An 18,027-nucleotide genomic window follows, 5' to 3' on the forward strand; every position below is an offset into this window, starting at 1 on the left:
CATTCATTTCGCAATGAGCCTCAATTGATTCACCTCATGTTGCTGACCATTTACTGCCCCCTATTGGCAACAAACCTGTAAATCACCCAAGTTAAAAGTAGATGAAAGGTAAAGTCAGTCAGGAAACCAATTTGAGATTGTTTGTATTGTCCATCGGCTTTCTGTTAAAGGTGTTGAGGCAAATAGTTGAGGCTTGAAGTTGTTGGGGTGGCCAATAGCCCTCCTAGCTCACAGAATAGCTCCAGCCCGGCATTTAATAGCAGCCGACAGTTACTTGAGGATCATTTATGTGATGGCTTCGTCAATCAGCCATCAAGTGGAAGAAACATTTTTGGTCTGGAAACGCAATTATATTTATTCACTACAGTATTCTGAAGATAAATGGTGTTATTCTTTGAACCGTAAATGGTTCATTTGTATCTTCCAATACAGCAAAAGGTTCGACATTACACCCTCCCTTCTCACTCTGCCCACCTTCACCTTTTTTTTTATAATGACAAATGTCATTTTTAGTATTTTTAATTTATTTTTGAGTCAAGTCGCGGGCCGCTGAAAAATGGCCCCCGGCTCGTCGTTTGAACACCCCTGGCTCAAAGCGTTGAAACGTGTGACCCTGAAGCTTCAAATAGGTCCGATCCAGAAAGCATGTGGACTTTTCCTGCAATTTCACTGAAGACGGCGACCCACAATCAAATGGAATACAACACTGTCGTCATCTTGTGTCTTTTAATAAATCATCCAAATCAGATTACATTAAAACCATCTGACCGAGCAAGAGCACGACTCCTGAGTTTATCTGTCGTAATGTACAGAATATATACAAAAAAATACAGATTGTGACATAAATGAAGAATATTGAGGAAAATGACTTTTATACATCTGGATAAATATTGAGAGAAGTGTAAAGGCAAACAAAAACACATCTCATATCCAGGGAGGGGAAAAAAATGTTCTTTTTAAATAAGCATTGGAAGAGCTGAACACATATTTTATGTCGTTGTTCTGGACACTCGCGTCTTTCATATAATCATCTTATTTGTCGCCGGTGTTTGTCGTGACGATCAGTAAGAAAGGTAAAGCGCTCGATGGAGTTTCCACCATCATTTGGAAGTGATATCCTCTGCAAAGCCTTTCGCGGCGGCGCGATGGCTTCGTTACGTGAATGTCGCCATCGTTAGCGTGCGACACGGGAATGTGGTTGACACACTTTGGCCTCACTTCTTGTGTGACCCGATCATGACCTTTGAGACAAAGTTGACGATAGCGCTCGCTGGCTGCTCTGGGTCGTGTTCGGCAAACAGATGGCAAATATTTTCCGTCTCGCTCTGAGATTTCCTCGCTACAAACCCAAATATCCTGCAATAAAGACAAACAAGGATCGTGAAATATGACAACAGAGTCTTCGTATCAATTGAAATAATTGCAAAAAAAAAGCGAGTACACCGGAAATAGATTCGTCAATAACTTCAAGACTTTGAAGAACTCACGCATGCATCTCCTGTACTTCCCACCATGTAACGTGCACGTGCGGAAGTCAAAACAATCCCGATTATTTATGCCGTGCTTTCAAAGTGCCGTACAGATGCGGAGAAAACAAGTGCCGAGAGGAATGCAAACAGTCAAAATGTGTCATAAGAAAGACAAAAACACTGTTTTGTGAATAAAACACAACACACCATTCAAACTGAGTAAGATGAGATCAAAGTAAGTTTCAACAATTTCTTCCAAGCATTTGTCGTTTCCGGAGGGCACACTACGAGTAGTACTGAATCCCATTTTTCTGATGACATCGTCACACACGGTAACGGGGAATTGACTTGACTTGTTCCCGAATGATCAAACACTTACTTTGCAGTCGAAGCATTTCCTCGTGTCCATCTGTGTGGGACAAAATATTTATTAGGTTCAAATGATTAGGCCCAATTAGATTGCATGTTAGATCTTGGGTCTCAGGGTGTGAAATGTGTGCGAGATGACATGGAGTGACGGGGAGAAAAAAAAAGTACTTGAGCCCTTTTAAATAGTGATTCCGATTTATGAAAGCTGGGGGAAAAAAACTAACTATTCAAAGCTCCCTGTGAAAAAGGACTTGCCCCGTCCCGACGAGAAATTTTCTCATCCTTTCGAGAAAACGTTCTCGTCCGAATGAGAAACAATTATCCTCACCTTATCTTCTTTTAGTTGGTCGATGACACTATTTGGTATAGTCCTTGTTTTGCGGAAAGAGTGTACGTCCTCTTTGGCTGAACGTTTCGCATAGGACGAGATAGTTTCTCATCTTCATGAGAAACGTATATCATGTATAGAAATATATTTTTTTTTCTCCATGTCACTTTAGGGGCTCCGTACTTTTGAGCCTGAGCAGCCTTTTCTTTTAATCACAAGCCAAGTCAAAAAATGTTCTTTGCGATCATGTGTTTATGTACACCCACGAGTCTAAACATGGTATTCCGTTTAATATTGCACTTGTGAAATAAGAATTAAGATGACAATTGTGTTTTTTTTTTCATTTTCAGCAACCCAAGAAGAATGCCCCCTGCTGGGGACTGAAACTGACGTCAAAGTGCCCACGGACGGGCTTGTCGTGTAAATGTCACTGCTCAGCTGTTTTCTCGGTATGGTCACTGCAGGTTGGACTACATTTGTTATTATTATTATTTTTATCATTATTATTATTATTCAGTAAATGAAACAGCAAAGTTAGTTAAACACAATAGCCATGCCTGTAGATAACTCCCTGAGGGAATGTTGGATTGGTTTTTATATGTTTATTTAAGTGTCAAAAATCCTCATAAACTGCCAGACTTACTCGACTTAATGTTGAGTAATACTGCAAAATACAATCAGTCATTTGAGTAACACGGGTGACCTGTTCATTCGTCATGCATGCGTCTGATGAAATGTCAACGACAACCGTTCCTGAAGTGGGTTGGTGAGCATGTTATGTCTTGTTGTAGACGACGTCACATGACTCACCTCCTGCCTTGCGGGTCCAGGGAACAGAAAATGACTGTATTGACGGCATAGTGTCTTCTGAAAAACAGCCTGCAGCGACAAGACATGCATTTTTGGTTTTGCTTTAGTCTGACTTTCAGTTGTGGTAGGTGGGGCCTCATCATATGAATCCTGAGCCAGTGACATCTCGGATGAGCTCATTTAGTCCATAGAAATGGCAATACTCACTTCCTCTGGTTATCTGTGAGTGTGATGCCCTGCGATGACACTTTAAAGTGGACAACAGTCCAAGCCGACGGAGGGTCCGTGGTGAGCGTTACCGTGGCGGCTTTCTCAACGGCCTGGTGTCCCGTTAAAGACTCCAATTCCACAGAGCCAAGGTACCACACGTTGCATGCTACCAAAAGACATCATACAAGTCAAAAAGATCCAAGCTGGCTATCATGCCTGAGAGTAGGCAAAAAAAAAAAAAAAGCCCAAAAAGAAATGAATACAGTTGTTGAGGGTCATAACACCAACATGCAACCTCAACTGTTCATAACATTGCCTCTCTCTCTCTCTCCCTCTCTCTCATATATGTGTATATGTGTCTTTAAACTCTTCAAATAGTGTGTAACTTGTGAAATCTTCATTATAACTCTTTCATATATTCTCCGTCTGTGAACGACTTCCCATATCTGACTATTTCCCAAGCGGCCTCAGAAACTTGAAGGTGGTTGGATTTGAAGACTTCATCCACTTGTTGAATTGATTTTTCCTCAGATCAACCTTCCGCATTAATTCCGAAACAGCTTTTGTCCTCTCTGCTCCCTCCGGATATTTTTCGGCAAAGGCTGTGTGTGTTTCTTTTGGAAAGGGCTTGTACATTTGACCTGTTATTGTTGGCTAGTTTATCACCACAAATTCGGCATACTGGTAACCGCTCTCATCAGAGGTAAATGCAAATGAATCTGCCCCGGCATCATGAAATGTTCTATTTTCTTCGGATATTTTTCCTTTCTTAAATTTCTCCATCTTAGGCCTGCCTGAGGGTGAAATTCTCGATCAATGTACGGCGTTTTACCGGGCTTTGGGAGGGGGTGACGTCTATTTTAAGCGACAGAAAATATTACAATCTATAAATAACTTTGTTTACATATTTCGAGACCTTTTCTTAACATACTAGCAACAACATAACAATGGTTCGTACAACCAGTGTTCGTCCAAGTGGTTGGCCGTTACGGAACTCATCTCCTTCTTTTCTGCTCTCGAGAGAATTTTTATAGCAACACTGCCACCAAGTGTACACTCAGAGAACATAACAGAAGTAATCCAATTTTTTTTTTCTCAGACCAATAACATCCACTTCAATCTGACGCTGATCATTTCTTTTGCCGAGCCACGCAGAGCCGCAACATTAAGGATGAAAGGGCCGCATTCGGAGCTAGCGGCTAGGCTAAGCGCAATTAGAGTTTGTCACAATTAACGTACCTGCCCCTTGCTTCAGAAGCTCAGCTGCCGAGTTGGTTGCTGTCTTGACGGGAGAGTCCCTCATTTCCTCAAACGGGTCTGACAGGTGCAAAAAGTCACATAGGAAGTCAAACACGGACATGCCAGCTGCATGTTGTCCCTCGTATTACTGAGGAATTGCATGGGTGAACACTGCATCCACTATCAAATGCTATTTGCTAGCAACTTGCCTTGTATAAACACACTGTATTTAGCTCACTGGGTTAATGATCATCTTAAGCAAGTCATCACTGATCGATTTGACATTCCGTCCTCGTTCATCCTACCTCTGTCAGGCAGAATGAGTTTGCACGGTAGAGCCAGAGATGTGATGGAGTGCTGACACACCAGAGAGGTGAGACTCCCTGACAAGGGGGGGAAAAAAATCCGTATCACTCAACGATGACCATGCCACAACAGAACAAGCAAAACGAACCACACGAGAGAAATGTTTGAATGAGTCACTGAAGTGACCGAACAGACGGTTGCGCCGGATAGCAGACACCAGTAGGGGGAAGCAGTGAGCCATATATCAGTGCAGTCGAGTTGCTGCTTGTGACGCGCTTCACTCAACTGACTGACGGAATTGAATGAAGAAGTTGGCATCGATAATACCGGTCAGTTGGACTGGCGTTGTCATGGTGATCACAAGCTACAGCATGTGATTTGATGGTTATGGTTTTGCATGGTGACGGATCCCCACGTTAGTTTTGTGGCGTTCTCGTCAAATGAGCAGAAAAAGGTTTCTGTACACTTCTGAATTATTTTCCCAGCTGTTGTCATGCGTTCGATCACCGAAGACTAAAACTAAGCACCGATGAGTTTCATTTGACTACAGACAGCAAAAATGACAACAGAGCGTACCCTGTCCGTCACACGTTCCAATAAACGAAACACGAGTCTGTGGATTCAAACCAAAGCTGTTAAGTTGTGCATCAGATGGAGATGCAAATACCAAGAAATAAAGGTTGAAATGTTGCTCTGTCATTAATTAACACACAATTGAGAGAAAAAATATGCCTGCGGGGGAGGGGGGGGGGATTCGCCTTGCGACCCCCCGTTGGCGAAATGTCTGCCAACTGCCAGTGATTCTCACCAAAGAATGGCTCATCGGGGCAGCCTTTGAGACGCACTCCTTTCTGTGTGCACTCTATCAGGAAATGTCTCACCAGCTCACTGGACGGATCTCCACCTGCAAAAACACAAAATATCCGTCGGATTGACAGTCATTTGTACATTCTCCCCAAAAAGGCCTTGACAAATATTATTTCAAGCACCTTGCAAGAGTCAAGGTAAGTGAGCAACTTCATTTACTTGAACCCAAATTCAATGTTTGTTAAACTTAGAAGACTCCCCCCTTGACTAATGTTGTGATGGAAAAGTACCCATGAAACAAGGCGTTTGAAACTGACCGCGAGTACTCGGACGGCCTAACTATAAGCAATATGGATCACTAGGATATAGCAATATCGTCTACATTTGGAACCTACCTTTCTTACTGGGATGCACCGCAGACGGAGGCGGAGTTGCAACTTTCATCGCCAATCCATAAGCCCCGCGGAATGAATGACTGTCTCTGACAATAAAAGAGCCCGGTTCTTTGTCCTTCAACACTGAAATGGCTATCAGAGGGTCAACCGAGCAGGGGCAGAAAGATAAGGCGGGAGTTAGAATGTTTGAATGGTTGAAGCTCGACCTGGCAAAACAGTTTTGCACTCGGACCTGCTTTCTGTTTGGAGGCGACTGTGAAAAGACCAACCTTGATCCCTGGAAATGTCGGGCTTGTACCAGAACTTGGAAGTGTCCTGAACAAACTTCACAGTGTCCTGCTTGCTGCCAAACTCTGAAGCCAAACAGACGTGAAACAGAAGCGGTTAGTCAAATGACAAAAGAAAATGTTGGTTCATGTATACCCCAGATACAGCCTCCTCAAAGTTGGAGCACAAAGAAAGAGAATACCAATGACATAGCTTGCATATTATCACCGGCAGAGGGAGGATATCTCAACATTCAGACAAGAAAAATGTCATTTTCGCATTCGGCAACATCAAAATATTCTCAAAACTGTGGAAAACTTCTTGGCACCAAAATGCGACCAGCTCTTCCACTGTTGTGTTTTCTGGGGTTGAAATCTAAAACACGGCATGCCACAATCAGATTCTCTTCCTACCTGCTCCAGGCGATGGCGTCCCACTGAAAGCTTTGAAGGGCTCGGGGCTCGGTGGTGAGAAAGAAAGACTGAGACTGCTTTCACTGTGAGGACTGGAAAAGCCACCGAGAGAAGGCACGCAGGAGCCAAGGTCGCCACCTTCAGCCGCCCTCCTCTTTTCAGGCAGCTGCGGAGCGAGCTCCCCGTCCCCTCCGAGGCTCGGGACCCTGAGGTCCCCCATGGCCTCCGGCAGGCTGTGCTCTAGGTTGCCATTTAGCGTCAGTAAGGAAGACAAGTCTGTGCTGTCTGACTCCACTCGGACCCCCGGACACACAGCCGGTCCTTTAAGAGCCGCCCGGGGTGAACTGTGGGCATTAGGAGTGCTGCGCTTGATCGGAGTTGAGGGCTGCGAGGGGTTGGACGGTGGCTGGTGCCACATGGGAGGCGGCGTGCAGCTGCGCAGGCGAAAGATGAACATTTGGAATTAGGAGAAACCTTGAAAACAATCGGTACCATCACAATCAGAGTCTACGCAGTCATCCAATCCTCCATCAAGCATCTCCAGTTGGTCCAGAATGCCGCCGCTCGCGTCTTGGCCGGTACTCGTCAGAGGGAGCGCATCACTCCTACTCTGGCATCCCTTCACTCGCTCCCGATACATTTTAGAGTTCTTTTTTAAGATCCGATTATTTGTTTTCAAATCTTGAAATGGCCTCGTCCCACCTCCGAGCTCCTGCATTTTGTGTACAGCACTTTGTATACAGCGGGAGTTGTTTTCAAATGCTCTCGAAATACACTGGAGTTGATTTGAGAGTTGATTTTGAGCACACGTTCTGAGCCATTTGTCAAAGCTTCAAGGCTGCTGCTTTTCATGTTTTGGGAATTTAGAAAAAAAGACATATGAGTGAGACTCATGGTGTGACAAAAAGGTTTGGGGAGCACACAAGAGAAAACAGATTGGAACCACAGTATTAGGATCTATACAGTCAGCTCATTTATTCGGCCTTGGTGAAGCTCTGTGCTGGATTGCACAATTGTAAGTGCGTAAGAGACATTCGCGATGGTTCTCTCCTTTGTATTCATGCTATGATGAAGAATGTCAAAACAGCGTCTGATATGTGCATACCCGTCTGCGTGCGGGAGCGGGCCGCTTGATGACACAGAACACATGGAACCAAATACCCGCGGACAGGAAGCAGAGCTCACGGACGCGTCAGATCTGAACAATTCTCCGTCAATCGAGCCGCCGCTGTGGTTCGCGCTGTCCAGGAAACTTCGAGAATCTAGAAAAGAAGAGAGAAGAACGTGGATCTTTTTTTTTTTTTCAGTTCTGACACTAAAACGCGAAGTGGGCCGGCGTACTCTCAAACTACAAAGGCTGTGTCACTTGTGCATGCACTCAAACGACTTTACAAGTAAGCTTTATGAACAGAGGCGGATATCGTCCTGTACGTGCCAGAAAGGGAGACGAGAGTTTGCTGTTTGATGAGCTTCCATATTTCTTGGACTCAATACATATAACCAAAATGTGCCCAAAAGAAATATTTCGTATTCATGCAGTTTTCAGAATTTGTGTCAATGCCACATTATAGGCAATAAACATGACATGCAGCACCACCAATGGGTCACTTTTCTCACGACATGCGGTAAAATGTCCCTGTGGATTTTGCAATGAAGACAAGGACAGGAATTTTGATCTCCTTTTTTTTTTCCTCTTTCTAATCCATTACGGCGTCAATTTAAAAAATACTTCAAGTCAAGGGATGACCCCTGCCCCCAATTAGTCCATTCATTTGAGGTGCCCTCTGCACCGCGCTGTACGTTGTCACGTAATACGAGCGATGGGATGCAGAAGAAGGCTCAAACATCCCGACATGACATCCTGACATTCAAACAATGTGCGTCATGCAGTCGACATGAATGCGGGCCTCCTCGGGCCACAGGCGCGGGCCTGAAGTTCTGTGAGTCACTGCAGAGAGAGTCAAAGGGCTCCTTGTTCAGACACACGAGCAAGCCCGCCCCCCCCCCCGCCCCCCCCCCCCACCACCGCTCGTTTTCTTTAAGGATGGAATCCGAGATGGAGGAATTTGCTTGGGAGACGAGCCTTGTTTCAACAGATTTGACAGCAATGCATCGCCTGGAGTCGATGATATAACGGCACGTGTGCCTTCAAGCGATTCCTCTTTGATGGCATCCATAAGGCGCGAGAGGACTTGAAAGGTGTGACAGCGAGTGGTGGAAAACAGAAACTTTGTCATCACTCCACTGCCATAGTGCGATCACAACTACGTTGATCTTTCTGTCGTATTAGTGAAAAGTATCTCCCAGCATCTTTGAGGCTCATCTCTACTTTTCAGGACCGTCTTACCGATATTTATCGTCATATTGCCCGTCTCGAGATCGGGGCATGACATTTCCCACAAAGCAGTATGACAGCAACCGGTGATGACCCCACATTAGCCCACATCCAAAAGAACAAAATATTCCAGGAATTGGAATCAGAAAAGTCAATGGATGGTGTGATCCGTTGCGATTTCTCACGCAGTGGATAGAATAAATACTTAGGTCGTCGTTATAGCTTGGATAAGAACTCAATGTTCTCAGGCTAGTAGCATAGCATAGCATAGCATGAGATCAATTCACATTTGAATGTTGGAAGGCAGCTACAGACGTCACGGGATACTTTTAAACAAAGGGAAGTGTGCGCAACAGCAGCATGCTCCACCGACATGGCTTTGCATCTTCTCGTGTTGCACATCAGAAGTCCTCGATGATCCCCGTATTTCCGTCCATGTTGGAGTGTGCGGCCATCAATTGTGAGGGTCCAAAAATCAATCAAGCTCAGTGCCCGCATGCTGTGCCTTTCCCTCCTGCGACTATTCAAAGCTGTCAAGAGTTGCGACAGAGCACCCCACCTGACCCCTCGGAGCTCCTTCGCACCTGGCCGGTGCCTCGGGTCTGCAGACCGGACACTATTCGAGGTACCAAGAACTAAGCGGCGGCTCTGAAGGGGATGGAGCCTTTTCCGTTGCCGCTCCCTCTCTTTGAAATGACCTCCCGCTGAACATTCGGCCAGCCCCCTCACTGTCCATCTTCAAAAATGGTCTTCAAACTCATTTTTATTCTTTGGCTTTGGACTCAGCATGAAACTTGATTTTTAGTCGGACGTTTTTTGTGCTTCCGACTGTCTTTGTTTTTCATTTGTTTGCTGTTGTATGAATTCTTTCTGCTCCATGCACAGCACTTTGAATACAACGCTGGTTGTTTTCAAGTACTGGAGAAATACACTTGAGTCGAGTCGAGTTGAGATTCCACTGTCCTCCTTTCATGTTTGGACCGCCAGCTTTGGTGACTCGCCCGCACGGCAACGAGGAGGCCAAGTTACAAGCAGCTGAGGAGCGAGTGAGCAATAAGACCCACAGAGGAGGCGACAAACGTGAAGAAAAAGTGCGATGGGACACAAAGCGAAGAGAAAAAAAAGTTACGGCAAAGACAAATAGTGACATCATGAACACTTGAATCAGTGGAGATCCAAGATAGTCTGTGGAAAAAGGTTGCAGACGTTGGAGCACGTTTTTCAACAGATTCCAAATTCCGGAGCCTTCGTCAATCTGGTTAGGTCATCATGGAGGCCGGCCGGGGCCTTCGACTTGCGGTGTGCAGACACTTTTTTATTCCAACTGCTCGAGGAAAGCAAAACCGGAAAGCTTGAATCAATGCAAATTTCAATGCCGCAAAATCAAAGACATTGAATGACGGTTGTTGCGGCTTTCAATGTCCAAGCCAAGCATTTGCTCGACGGCACTCAACGGATCGACCGAGACTCAGAACAAGCAAAGATCTCGGAAGGAGAACCGTAGACTTGGAAACGTTGTGCATGTCTCTTCGAGACATCTGCAAACAACTTCAGGTTCATTGGTCATTCATTCCAAATTATTTGATCACCCAAAGCCCCCAAATGAAGATGACCATCGCGGCTGTGATGACTGCGACGGCAACTGTAAACAGTCGCAGAGCTTTTCGAGAGGAGTGACAATCGTGAGCATTGACCAGTTGAGATGCTGTGAACGAGGTTTCCGTATACAAAAACTCACATAGCGACTTCAAAAACAAAGTAGGCGGACTATTGTAAGTAAGTTGTAAAAAGTAGTCCAATTTCTTGATGCCTCGGACACGCCGCACACCACCAGGCACCGCCGGACGCAACTGAACATGACAAATTCCAGTCGACCAATCGCACGCAGAAGAATTAAGGGCACCTTTGTGTCCTCCTTCAAGAAGAGATTGGAAATGCTTTCGGAGACAGGGAGGAATATCACGAGAATAGCGAACGGAGTCTCCGCCGTCTGAGCGCCTACGTACCGAGGGATGCGGTCATGATGTGACGCGAGGCAGGTTTCCTGTTTGCCTCCAAATCCCCTGCCTCTTTCCGTTTCTCTCTGTGTTGTACCGCCTGACGACTCCCTGCCAGCGACTCTTTCGTCTCCTCCTGTTTACCGCTGAGAAGAAACCGGACCCGGCTCCATTCAACTTCTTTGGCAGGGGCTGGATTGTGGCGTCGCCATGGCCAATTCCTTCGTCCCACGGATGGAAAAAGAAAGTCTCGGTTTGTTCCTACTTGTTGTGACACCGCTCGACTTCTGAGTTTCCACGGAGGAAGGGACAGAACGAAAAGGGGAGGGCGCACTGAGAGTTGGAGACGAAAACCCACCTCCCCTGCACCCGACCACTAAGCATTGCGCATTCTTGGGACGCTGGGAGCACTTTCCCCCAATCGGAATGAATTACAAGGGTCAAAGGTCACATGTGGCCTTTTATGGGCAATGGAGGGAAAAAGGGGGGTGCTGATGCTGGTGAATTGGAGTGAGGAGGGGGCAGGGGGGGGGGCTCTGTTCGGGCATGTGTGTCCTACTGCTCACAACAAACACTGAGACAAAGGCATGCAGACACAAACTGACCATGTCTGCTGCCATGTGTCAAATCTTGGCTCCATTGGATGGAGATGGAGATATATACGGTATATGGATATATTTATATCCCCCCCCCCTCAGGTTATTTGTGATTCCAGTAAAGACTGAAAACATGACATGAAAATACAGTAATTGAAAAGAGAGTTTGAACTGTCCCAAAGGGTCAAATTCCTTCGCAGACAGTCATCTGGCTTGAAAGCGGTAAACAGGAAGCAAGTGTCTATCTGAATCGACGGACATTTTGGGGAAAAAAAGCAAAGCTGAATGCCTGCTTGTACTGCCGCTTCTTTGCTCTTCTTGACATGCGTGTCCAGTAAACAGAGGCAACCTTGAGGGGAGTCATCCCATCTCGCTAGCGGCAGATAATACACATTCAAATACCATCAAAAATATCAACCTCGGGTTTGGCAGAAACAAATGCCATTCGGAAATAAGATGACATTATAATCCGGCCGACTGATTTTTATTTTTATTTTTTGAAGAGTTTGCTGCATTTATTTTGCCGTCTTTTCCAAAGCTTTGAATGATTCCCTTTTTTATCGAGCGCACAAGAGGAGCCATTCTGATTTGTTCTGTTTTATCAGTTGAAGCCTTTCCTATTTTTGCTAAGTCAGCATTTCCTCTGGCCGGTAGCCCAACACGGTTCGGAAACGAAGCGCTACGAGACCAGCGATATGCCTACTCGGTCAAATGTGAGAATGAGTCCAAAGCATGCCCCATTCGAGCGTATTTTGTCATCGAATGCTCTCAAGTCCATTTCTGACATCACTGCAAATGCCTTCACTGGTCTCTCCGGATGTCCCCGCAACAAAAGACCCGATCCCACGTCCCCTCCCAGAACAGGATGTTTGTGGACATCCTGTCAGCAGTGGTCTTCCTTTATCACCCTAAACTATTATTAGCCATCCAGTGTCAGCTGTTCTGCTGTTGTGGCACGCTTTATCAAAACGCTCCACGGGTCAAGAATTACAGCCTGCTCTTCACCGTGCGGTTGAAATCAGCGTCATTTGGACAAAGGGCGGCCCGGTATCAAGGCGGCTGCATGCGTATTCACTCATTCGGATGGCGCCTAATCTTAAAAATTCCCTTTGTGTGTTCCTCTAGCCACTGCACGTAGCATTAGCAAAAACAAACAAAAAAAAAAACACTCCCATTTTTCTCAGTTATCAGTGTTAGCTAACAACGCTGCAGCCTTGCATAGACTTTGACAAAGTGTTCACGTGCAGTGCGGCCATTGCTCGACAACGGAACTGCGGAAGAGACTCAGCGTGAAGGCAATATTAGGTGAATTGGCCAAACTGTTGTCTAAATCTGGCCACATCCAGAAGAGTTTCCTTCAAGACCTATTTCCATAAAAACTTGCAGGAGCAATTTCTCATCTTCTACTTTACTCGCTGTGCAATTCCAGCCAATGTTACATCCAATGTTTTCTTTTTAACTCACCACCAAGTCTGCTTTTGCTTATTCTACAGTGCAAAAAATACATTTAAAAAAAATCGGTGGATCCGGATCCAGATGACTTTATTTTGTGCAACCACTTGACGAAATAAAACGGAGTTAATTCAAAAAGCGCAATACAAATAAAGAGATATTGTATGAATAAAGTAAGACTGTCGTGCCAATTAAAACCACAGGAACAAGACCTTTCCCTGCCTTTCCGCAGACATGATTTACCCATAACAAAGTCATGCCTACTTTGTCCACCAATTGCAGCAACGTCCTTGGCAGGTGAGCGCGTGTGCGCGTCTTATGCCAAGACAACATTCCGGTCATCTCTTGAACCCTGTCTGGCAGCCATCAGCCAATGTTTTCCCTACCAGTCAAGCAGAAAATCTTGTCGACATACTTGCACTGGTGCATATGTTAAAAAAAAAAAAAAAAAAAAAACGGTCATCCGCTGCTGAGAAAGTTTACCTTGTGTCCAGCTGCGTTGGGCCCACTGGCCAACAGTCCTCATCTGAGAAACCTCTGAAATGTGTTCCACTGGGAAGAGAAAAAGGACACTGATAAGATTCCAAAACACAGCAACAGCCACCCGCAGCGACATGTCTCCATGTTGATGTTACTTCTTACCATAAGGCGTTGCGGGAGACACTGGAAAGGCTGGAGTTGGGGGCGCACATTCAGAGCTATCACTTTGGCCGCCGGAGATAAACTGGCGCATACACAAATACAAGAAGCAGGAAGGGATAAGACAGGGGCAAGACAGAGCAATATTTTTCCCCCTACGCTCTTATGAGGTGATAAATCCACACACATATCAGCAGATATCAGTCTTGTGATGCGTGTGCATGTGTGTGTGTGTGAATACAGACTGTTTTCGTGTCAACAGACGGGCTATTCATGCCAGCCAACAACAGAAGCGCAGAAAGGTCAATTCTCAAAAAAGGAGAGACAAAGGGAGAAAAATGCACCACTGGGTGGAATTTTTCTTGTGATTTTTTTTTTTGGAACGAGTTTAAGATGACTGCTGGGGAAAAGATCATGAAAACAGTTGTGCAAGGGGTGGCCTAAAACATTTGCATCATTTTCTGTTTCAACAAATCAGGTACATGTCAGGAATTTAAACCAGGGCAGATTCTTGCCAACCACATACCGTAGTTGGTGGCGCACATCAACTTTTTGTTGTTGTTTTTTTTTTTTTGCATTGTATATTCCTGACCATCGCATTTTCCAACAATCAGTGCAAAATGATTCATGCTCGAGTCAAATTTGGAGTGAATGAGGATTTAGGTTTGCTAAAAGAGTACCCTTTAGCTGGACGTAACACAAGAAAGGCAGTTGTATTTACTTGAAGAGATAGTCAACGTGTCACCCCAACAATTGGATATCAGCCATTTTCTTTTAGGGATTGCCTCCCTGAACTTTGACCAGACTCTTAAGACTTGTGTTTAAGGTGACGGTGCATTGATCTTGGCAAACGGGGGTGCCTGCATTTGGTGAGATGAGCTGCTGAAGTGGTCACCTGTGATGGCAAATGGGAAGGGGTGCCGACCAGATAGGCCCCAATGCTTTGCGGTCCTGCCCCAAGATCATGAAAACCCGTTTTGAGCGTCGAAAAACTCGAGTAGTCAGTCACGTCGCTGATCTGCCGCTTCCAGCCTGCACACGAGCAAAGAGAGAAGCCCAAACGTGAAGAACACCAGCGTGGGAGGCACGTCAAGGGTCGTCGGACAGACAAGGATCTGAAATGTCATCCATCCAGCCATCCGTTTTCAACGCCGCTTATCCTGAACAGGGTCGCAGGGAGTTGAGAAAGAATGATCCTCACCTTCTCTTCTTTTGGTTGTTCCATGACACTATTTGGTACAGTCCTTCTTTTGAGGAGTTTTAAGTCCTCTTCTGTTGCACGACCGTTCACAGGAAACTAGCTCGTGCAGATAAAAAAAGCTAGCGCTAGCGAGGAAAGACGCTTCTCATTCTAACACTAAACATATTTTTCTATTCTTTTTTTTTTTTTCCTCCATGGTGAGTTGACCTCAGACCTAAAATATTATGATCCGCCGGAAGCAGCATTGGAAATACACGATAAGGGTTGGTTTGCTTGGATTGAAAACACACACGCACGCACACACACGCACTTTGTTCTATTACTGATTTCTGAAGACATCACATTAAAACATTTTTTTGAAAAATGGTCACCTTAACCACAGTTTTTTTTTTTTCTTTTTTGGGTTCTGAATGCGGCGATGGGATTCGGCCTCTGTTAAGTACAGTGCTGGAGCTATTTTGTGAGATAGAAGGGCTGGTGGCCACCCCAAAAACTTGGAAAATTTCTCACCTATTTGCCTTAACACCTTGAACAGAAAGCTGATGAACAACACAAACAATCTAGAATTGTTTTCTTGACTGACTTTAGCGTGTTGCAAAAACAGTGACGAATTTGAAAGCGGCCCTTTCATCCTTCCATTTTTCTGTAGGCGACCCTCCAAAGAAAAAGTTTGCACACCCCTGGTTTATAAGATTGAGATGCTCCAATTATCAAGACGGACTTGAGAAGGCATGACTGCGAGCAGATGGTGCAAAATGACGAACATCTGTTGGGACCGAACTCCAGCAAGGAGTTTTCCAGATATTTGCGTGTCGCACTGACCCCACCGGTATCGAAATGCGGCAGACTGTGGAAGCGAGCCAACGAGTGGAACGTCTTACCAGTCAGATGGGCGTTTCCTTGATCACTGAGGCCACCGCTTCGGACGGAGGTGGACCGCGACAACGGGGCGCAGGCAGCGGGAACAGGAACAAAGGTGGGGTCCAGATCTAGAATCAGTTGGTTTAACTGCTCTATGGAGTCATCGACGTCGAGCGATAACGACGCAAACTCTGCTTCTTGGGAAGGCGACGCATCTGTGTGATGGGTTGACTGCACCGTGTGGCAAAAGTCCGCCTTTTGTGTCACTCCGCCAGTGTTCGCCTCTTCCTGCGGAGCACCCTGCGCCGTTTCCTCGCTGCGGCGGCGTCCTCTGCTCGCCGTGCGAGGAGCCACCCATGGGGATGGCGTCTCTTTCCGCGGTTTTTCTGAGCCGCACTCCCCGTTTGATACAAACTTGTTTTGGGATTCTATTTCCCGCCGAATCCGGCCGCGAGTGATGTCGTCGTGGCCTAATATTGGCTCTTCCGGCAGATTCTCAGGAGACACGGCGTCTGAAGACGGAGCCGCATCACCATCCTCATCTTCCAATATATCAGTCTCCCTTTCACGAGACGAAGACTCCCCAGTCAACGCTCGTCCCGAGCAAGCCTCATCTTTCGACATCCCCTCCGTTGTTCCTCCGCATGCCGCCAGCTCAGTCATGACCGCGAGAAGAGGCCGAGTAAGATTGCCAGCTTTCTTCGCGGTGTCCTGTGCTGCTAGTAGCAGCGAACACAAAGGCCCGGATGAATGCTGGCAGATACCATCTGGTCACCGCGGCGAGAGGAATGAAGATTCTTGAGTCATAACTCCTCTTCTTCGTCCCTGGCAAATGAGCGTCCTTCTGTAGGTGTTTGGCTGCGAAGACACAATCGGCGCTTTCAGTGCCGCGCTACAAGACAGATGGAGTTTTTGGCGTGTCGGAGGATGGCGTGCGTGTGTGCGTGCCACGCAAATGAAATGTCTGTCACAGAAATCTGACCGAGCCGACCCGTTGATTGCTCACGCACGCAACACTGAAATCAGTCAGTTCTACTCACTCTTACTGTGAAACTTGAACAGACTCACACAGTCCGCACACTTTTTTCACGGCTGGTTTGTGGCGCTTCAAGTTCAGGTAGCTCTTGCAACAATATGCCCAGTGCATACCAAGGACTACATGAGCGCAGCCTCTTAAGTGCAGAGAAGCAATAAATTCCAGACACGCATGGTAAGATTTCACAGCTGGCCGACTAGATCTCTTCCAGTGAACATTTCAAAGTCGGTTTGAAGCGTCTGTTCCAGGAGAGAGTGCAACATTCATCCCAGTGCAGCAACAGCAAAGAGACGACACGCCAAATTGCAATCAACTGTACCTGCAGCCAGGAGAAAACTTTCACTATTCCCTCTGCAGACTGAGCAGAACAGTAGCGGTGCTGCTTGATTTCCGCCTCCTGTCGCACGTGGCGACGAACCAACAGAGGATGACCAGCCGGAAGGAAAAAAGATGCATAGGCTGAACAAAAATGAGAACTGGTGCGACGCGGACAGATAAGAGTGCCCTCTCTTTTTCGTCTGACGTCCGCTCTGCTTGCCAGCAGTCAACACGGGCAAACAAGCGATTGACTTACTCCGAAGGTGTTAAGAGCCCACCCCCAGTCCTCCCTCCTGTCTGTCTCTCCCCCACCCACGTCCCTACGATGCTTCTTTCCTGTCGCCTCGGTCCCTCCCGAAGAAACTCCGCCTTCACCGGCAGCACTGTTTGGAAAAGGGCCTGCTTCGCCGAGTCCCTTCCTCTGCTTCCCCCCTGCATCCTGTCCCAGTGGACACAGGTATCTGCACACAAAGCCTGAACTGGGCCAGAGTGCGGGTAAGCAGCGATCATCCATCCGGCGTTCAAACACCGTCACATACTACACCAGGTGGAAAAGCTCAGACTGCACACATTTATGTCAGCAATGAGAAAACAGCCTGTGAGAGGGCCTTGAGCTGCTCAAATATGGAGAAGGGAATGTAAACATGGGGGGGCGGGCTCCAAAGTGGCTTGTGTACCGAAGGGGGAGGGGAAGGGACAAATTGCAATGTGAAACTTGAACCTGAAAAGGCACGAGAGGAGCTAGAAGTGGGCAGACGGGAGGCAGGTAAAGGGAGAAGACGCCAGGCCAAGTGTGTGCCGCGGAGATGGGGGGAGAGAAATGAGAGAAGGCGGGTTCCGAGTGGGCTCCGACCTGTGGTCAAAAAAACAATATTCTGCAAACGGGCTCCCGAACATGAAAAGAAAAACTTCAACATGCTATTGTGACACGATGGACAAGTAGATTGCACTGCCACAAGAATCTTCAACTAGTTTTTTT

At 46.5% G+C, this 18,027-nt stretch overlaps 1 protein-coding gene across 4 annotated transcripts; it reads right to left on the bottom strand.

Annotated features, from left to right (window-relative positions):
- Positions 1-712: 712 nt before the first annotated feature.
- tns3.2 (tensin 3, tandem duplicate 2) lies at positions 713-17,450 on the bottom strand. 4 transcript variants are annotated; one of them, XR_002170043.1, is made up of 17 exons: positions 17,050-17,450; positions 15,715-16,552; positions 14,528-14,664; positions 13,636-13,717; positions 13,477-13,545; positions 7,719-7,875; positions 6,614-7,047; positions 6,203-6,286; positions 5,934-6,065; positions 5,540-5,635; positions 4,731-4,808; positions 4,426-4,503; positions 3,184-3,352; positions 2,977-3,045; positions 1,849-1,878; positions 1,144-1,356; positions 713-1,041 (listed from the first exon to the last, which is right to left on the bottom strand). XR_002170043.1 is itself a non-coding variant. In XM_019885049.1 (17 exons), exons 3-17 carry the CDS (start codon positions 16,355-16,357, stop codon positions 1,215-1,217), a joined length of 2,400 nt encoding a protein of 799 aa, XP_019740608.1. In that variant the 5' UTR covers positions 16,358-16,552; positions 16,947-17,049; positions 17,149-17,450; the 3' UTR covers positions 713-1,214. The 4 variants fall into 4 exon arrangements, 3 of the variants coding, with proteins under 3 accessions (XP_019740608.1, XP_019740593.1, XP_019740600.1); XM_019885049.1 differs by adding an exon at positions 16,947-17,049 and having other exon boundaries at positions 713-1,356; positions 17,149-17,450; XM_019885034.1 differs by having other exon boundaries at positions 713-1,356.
- Between the last annotated feature and the right edge of the window lie 577 nt (positions 17,451-18,027).

The sequence above is a fragment of the Hippocampus comes genome, unplaced genomic scaffold (genome assembly GCF_001891065.2).
Source record: "Hippocampus comes isolate QL1 unplaced genomic scaffold, H_comes_QL1_v1.1 scaffold90, whole genome shotgun sequence".
NCBI classification, from domain to species: domain Eukaryota; kingdom Metazoa; phylum Chordata; class Actinopteri; order Syngnathiformes; family Syngnathidae; genus Hippocampus; species Hippocampus comes.

Excerpts from the sequence above, each read along its gene's own strand:
- tns3.2 (XM_019885049.1), bottom strand. The coding sequence starts at position 16,357 with ATGACTGAGCTGGCGGCATGCGGAGGAACAACGGAGGGGATGTCGAAA. Across the intron at positions 6,287-6,613 it reads GACGCCATCGCCTGGAGCAG|AGTTTGGCAGCAAGCAGGAC; the intron begins GTAGGAAGAGAA and ends GTTTGGCTTCAG. Across the intron at positions 4,504-4,730 it reads ACTCATTCTGCCTGACAGAG|ACCCGTTTGAGGAAATGAGG; the intron begins GTAGGATGAACG and ends TGCACCTGTCAG.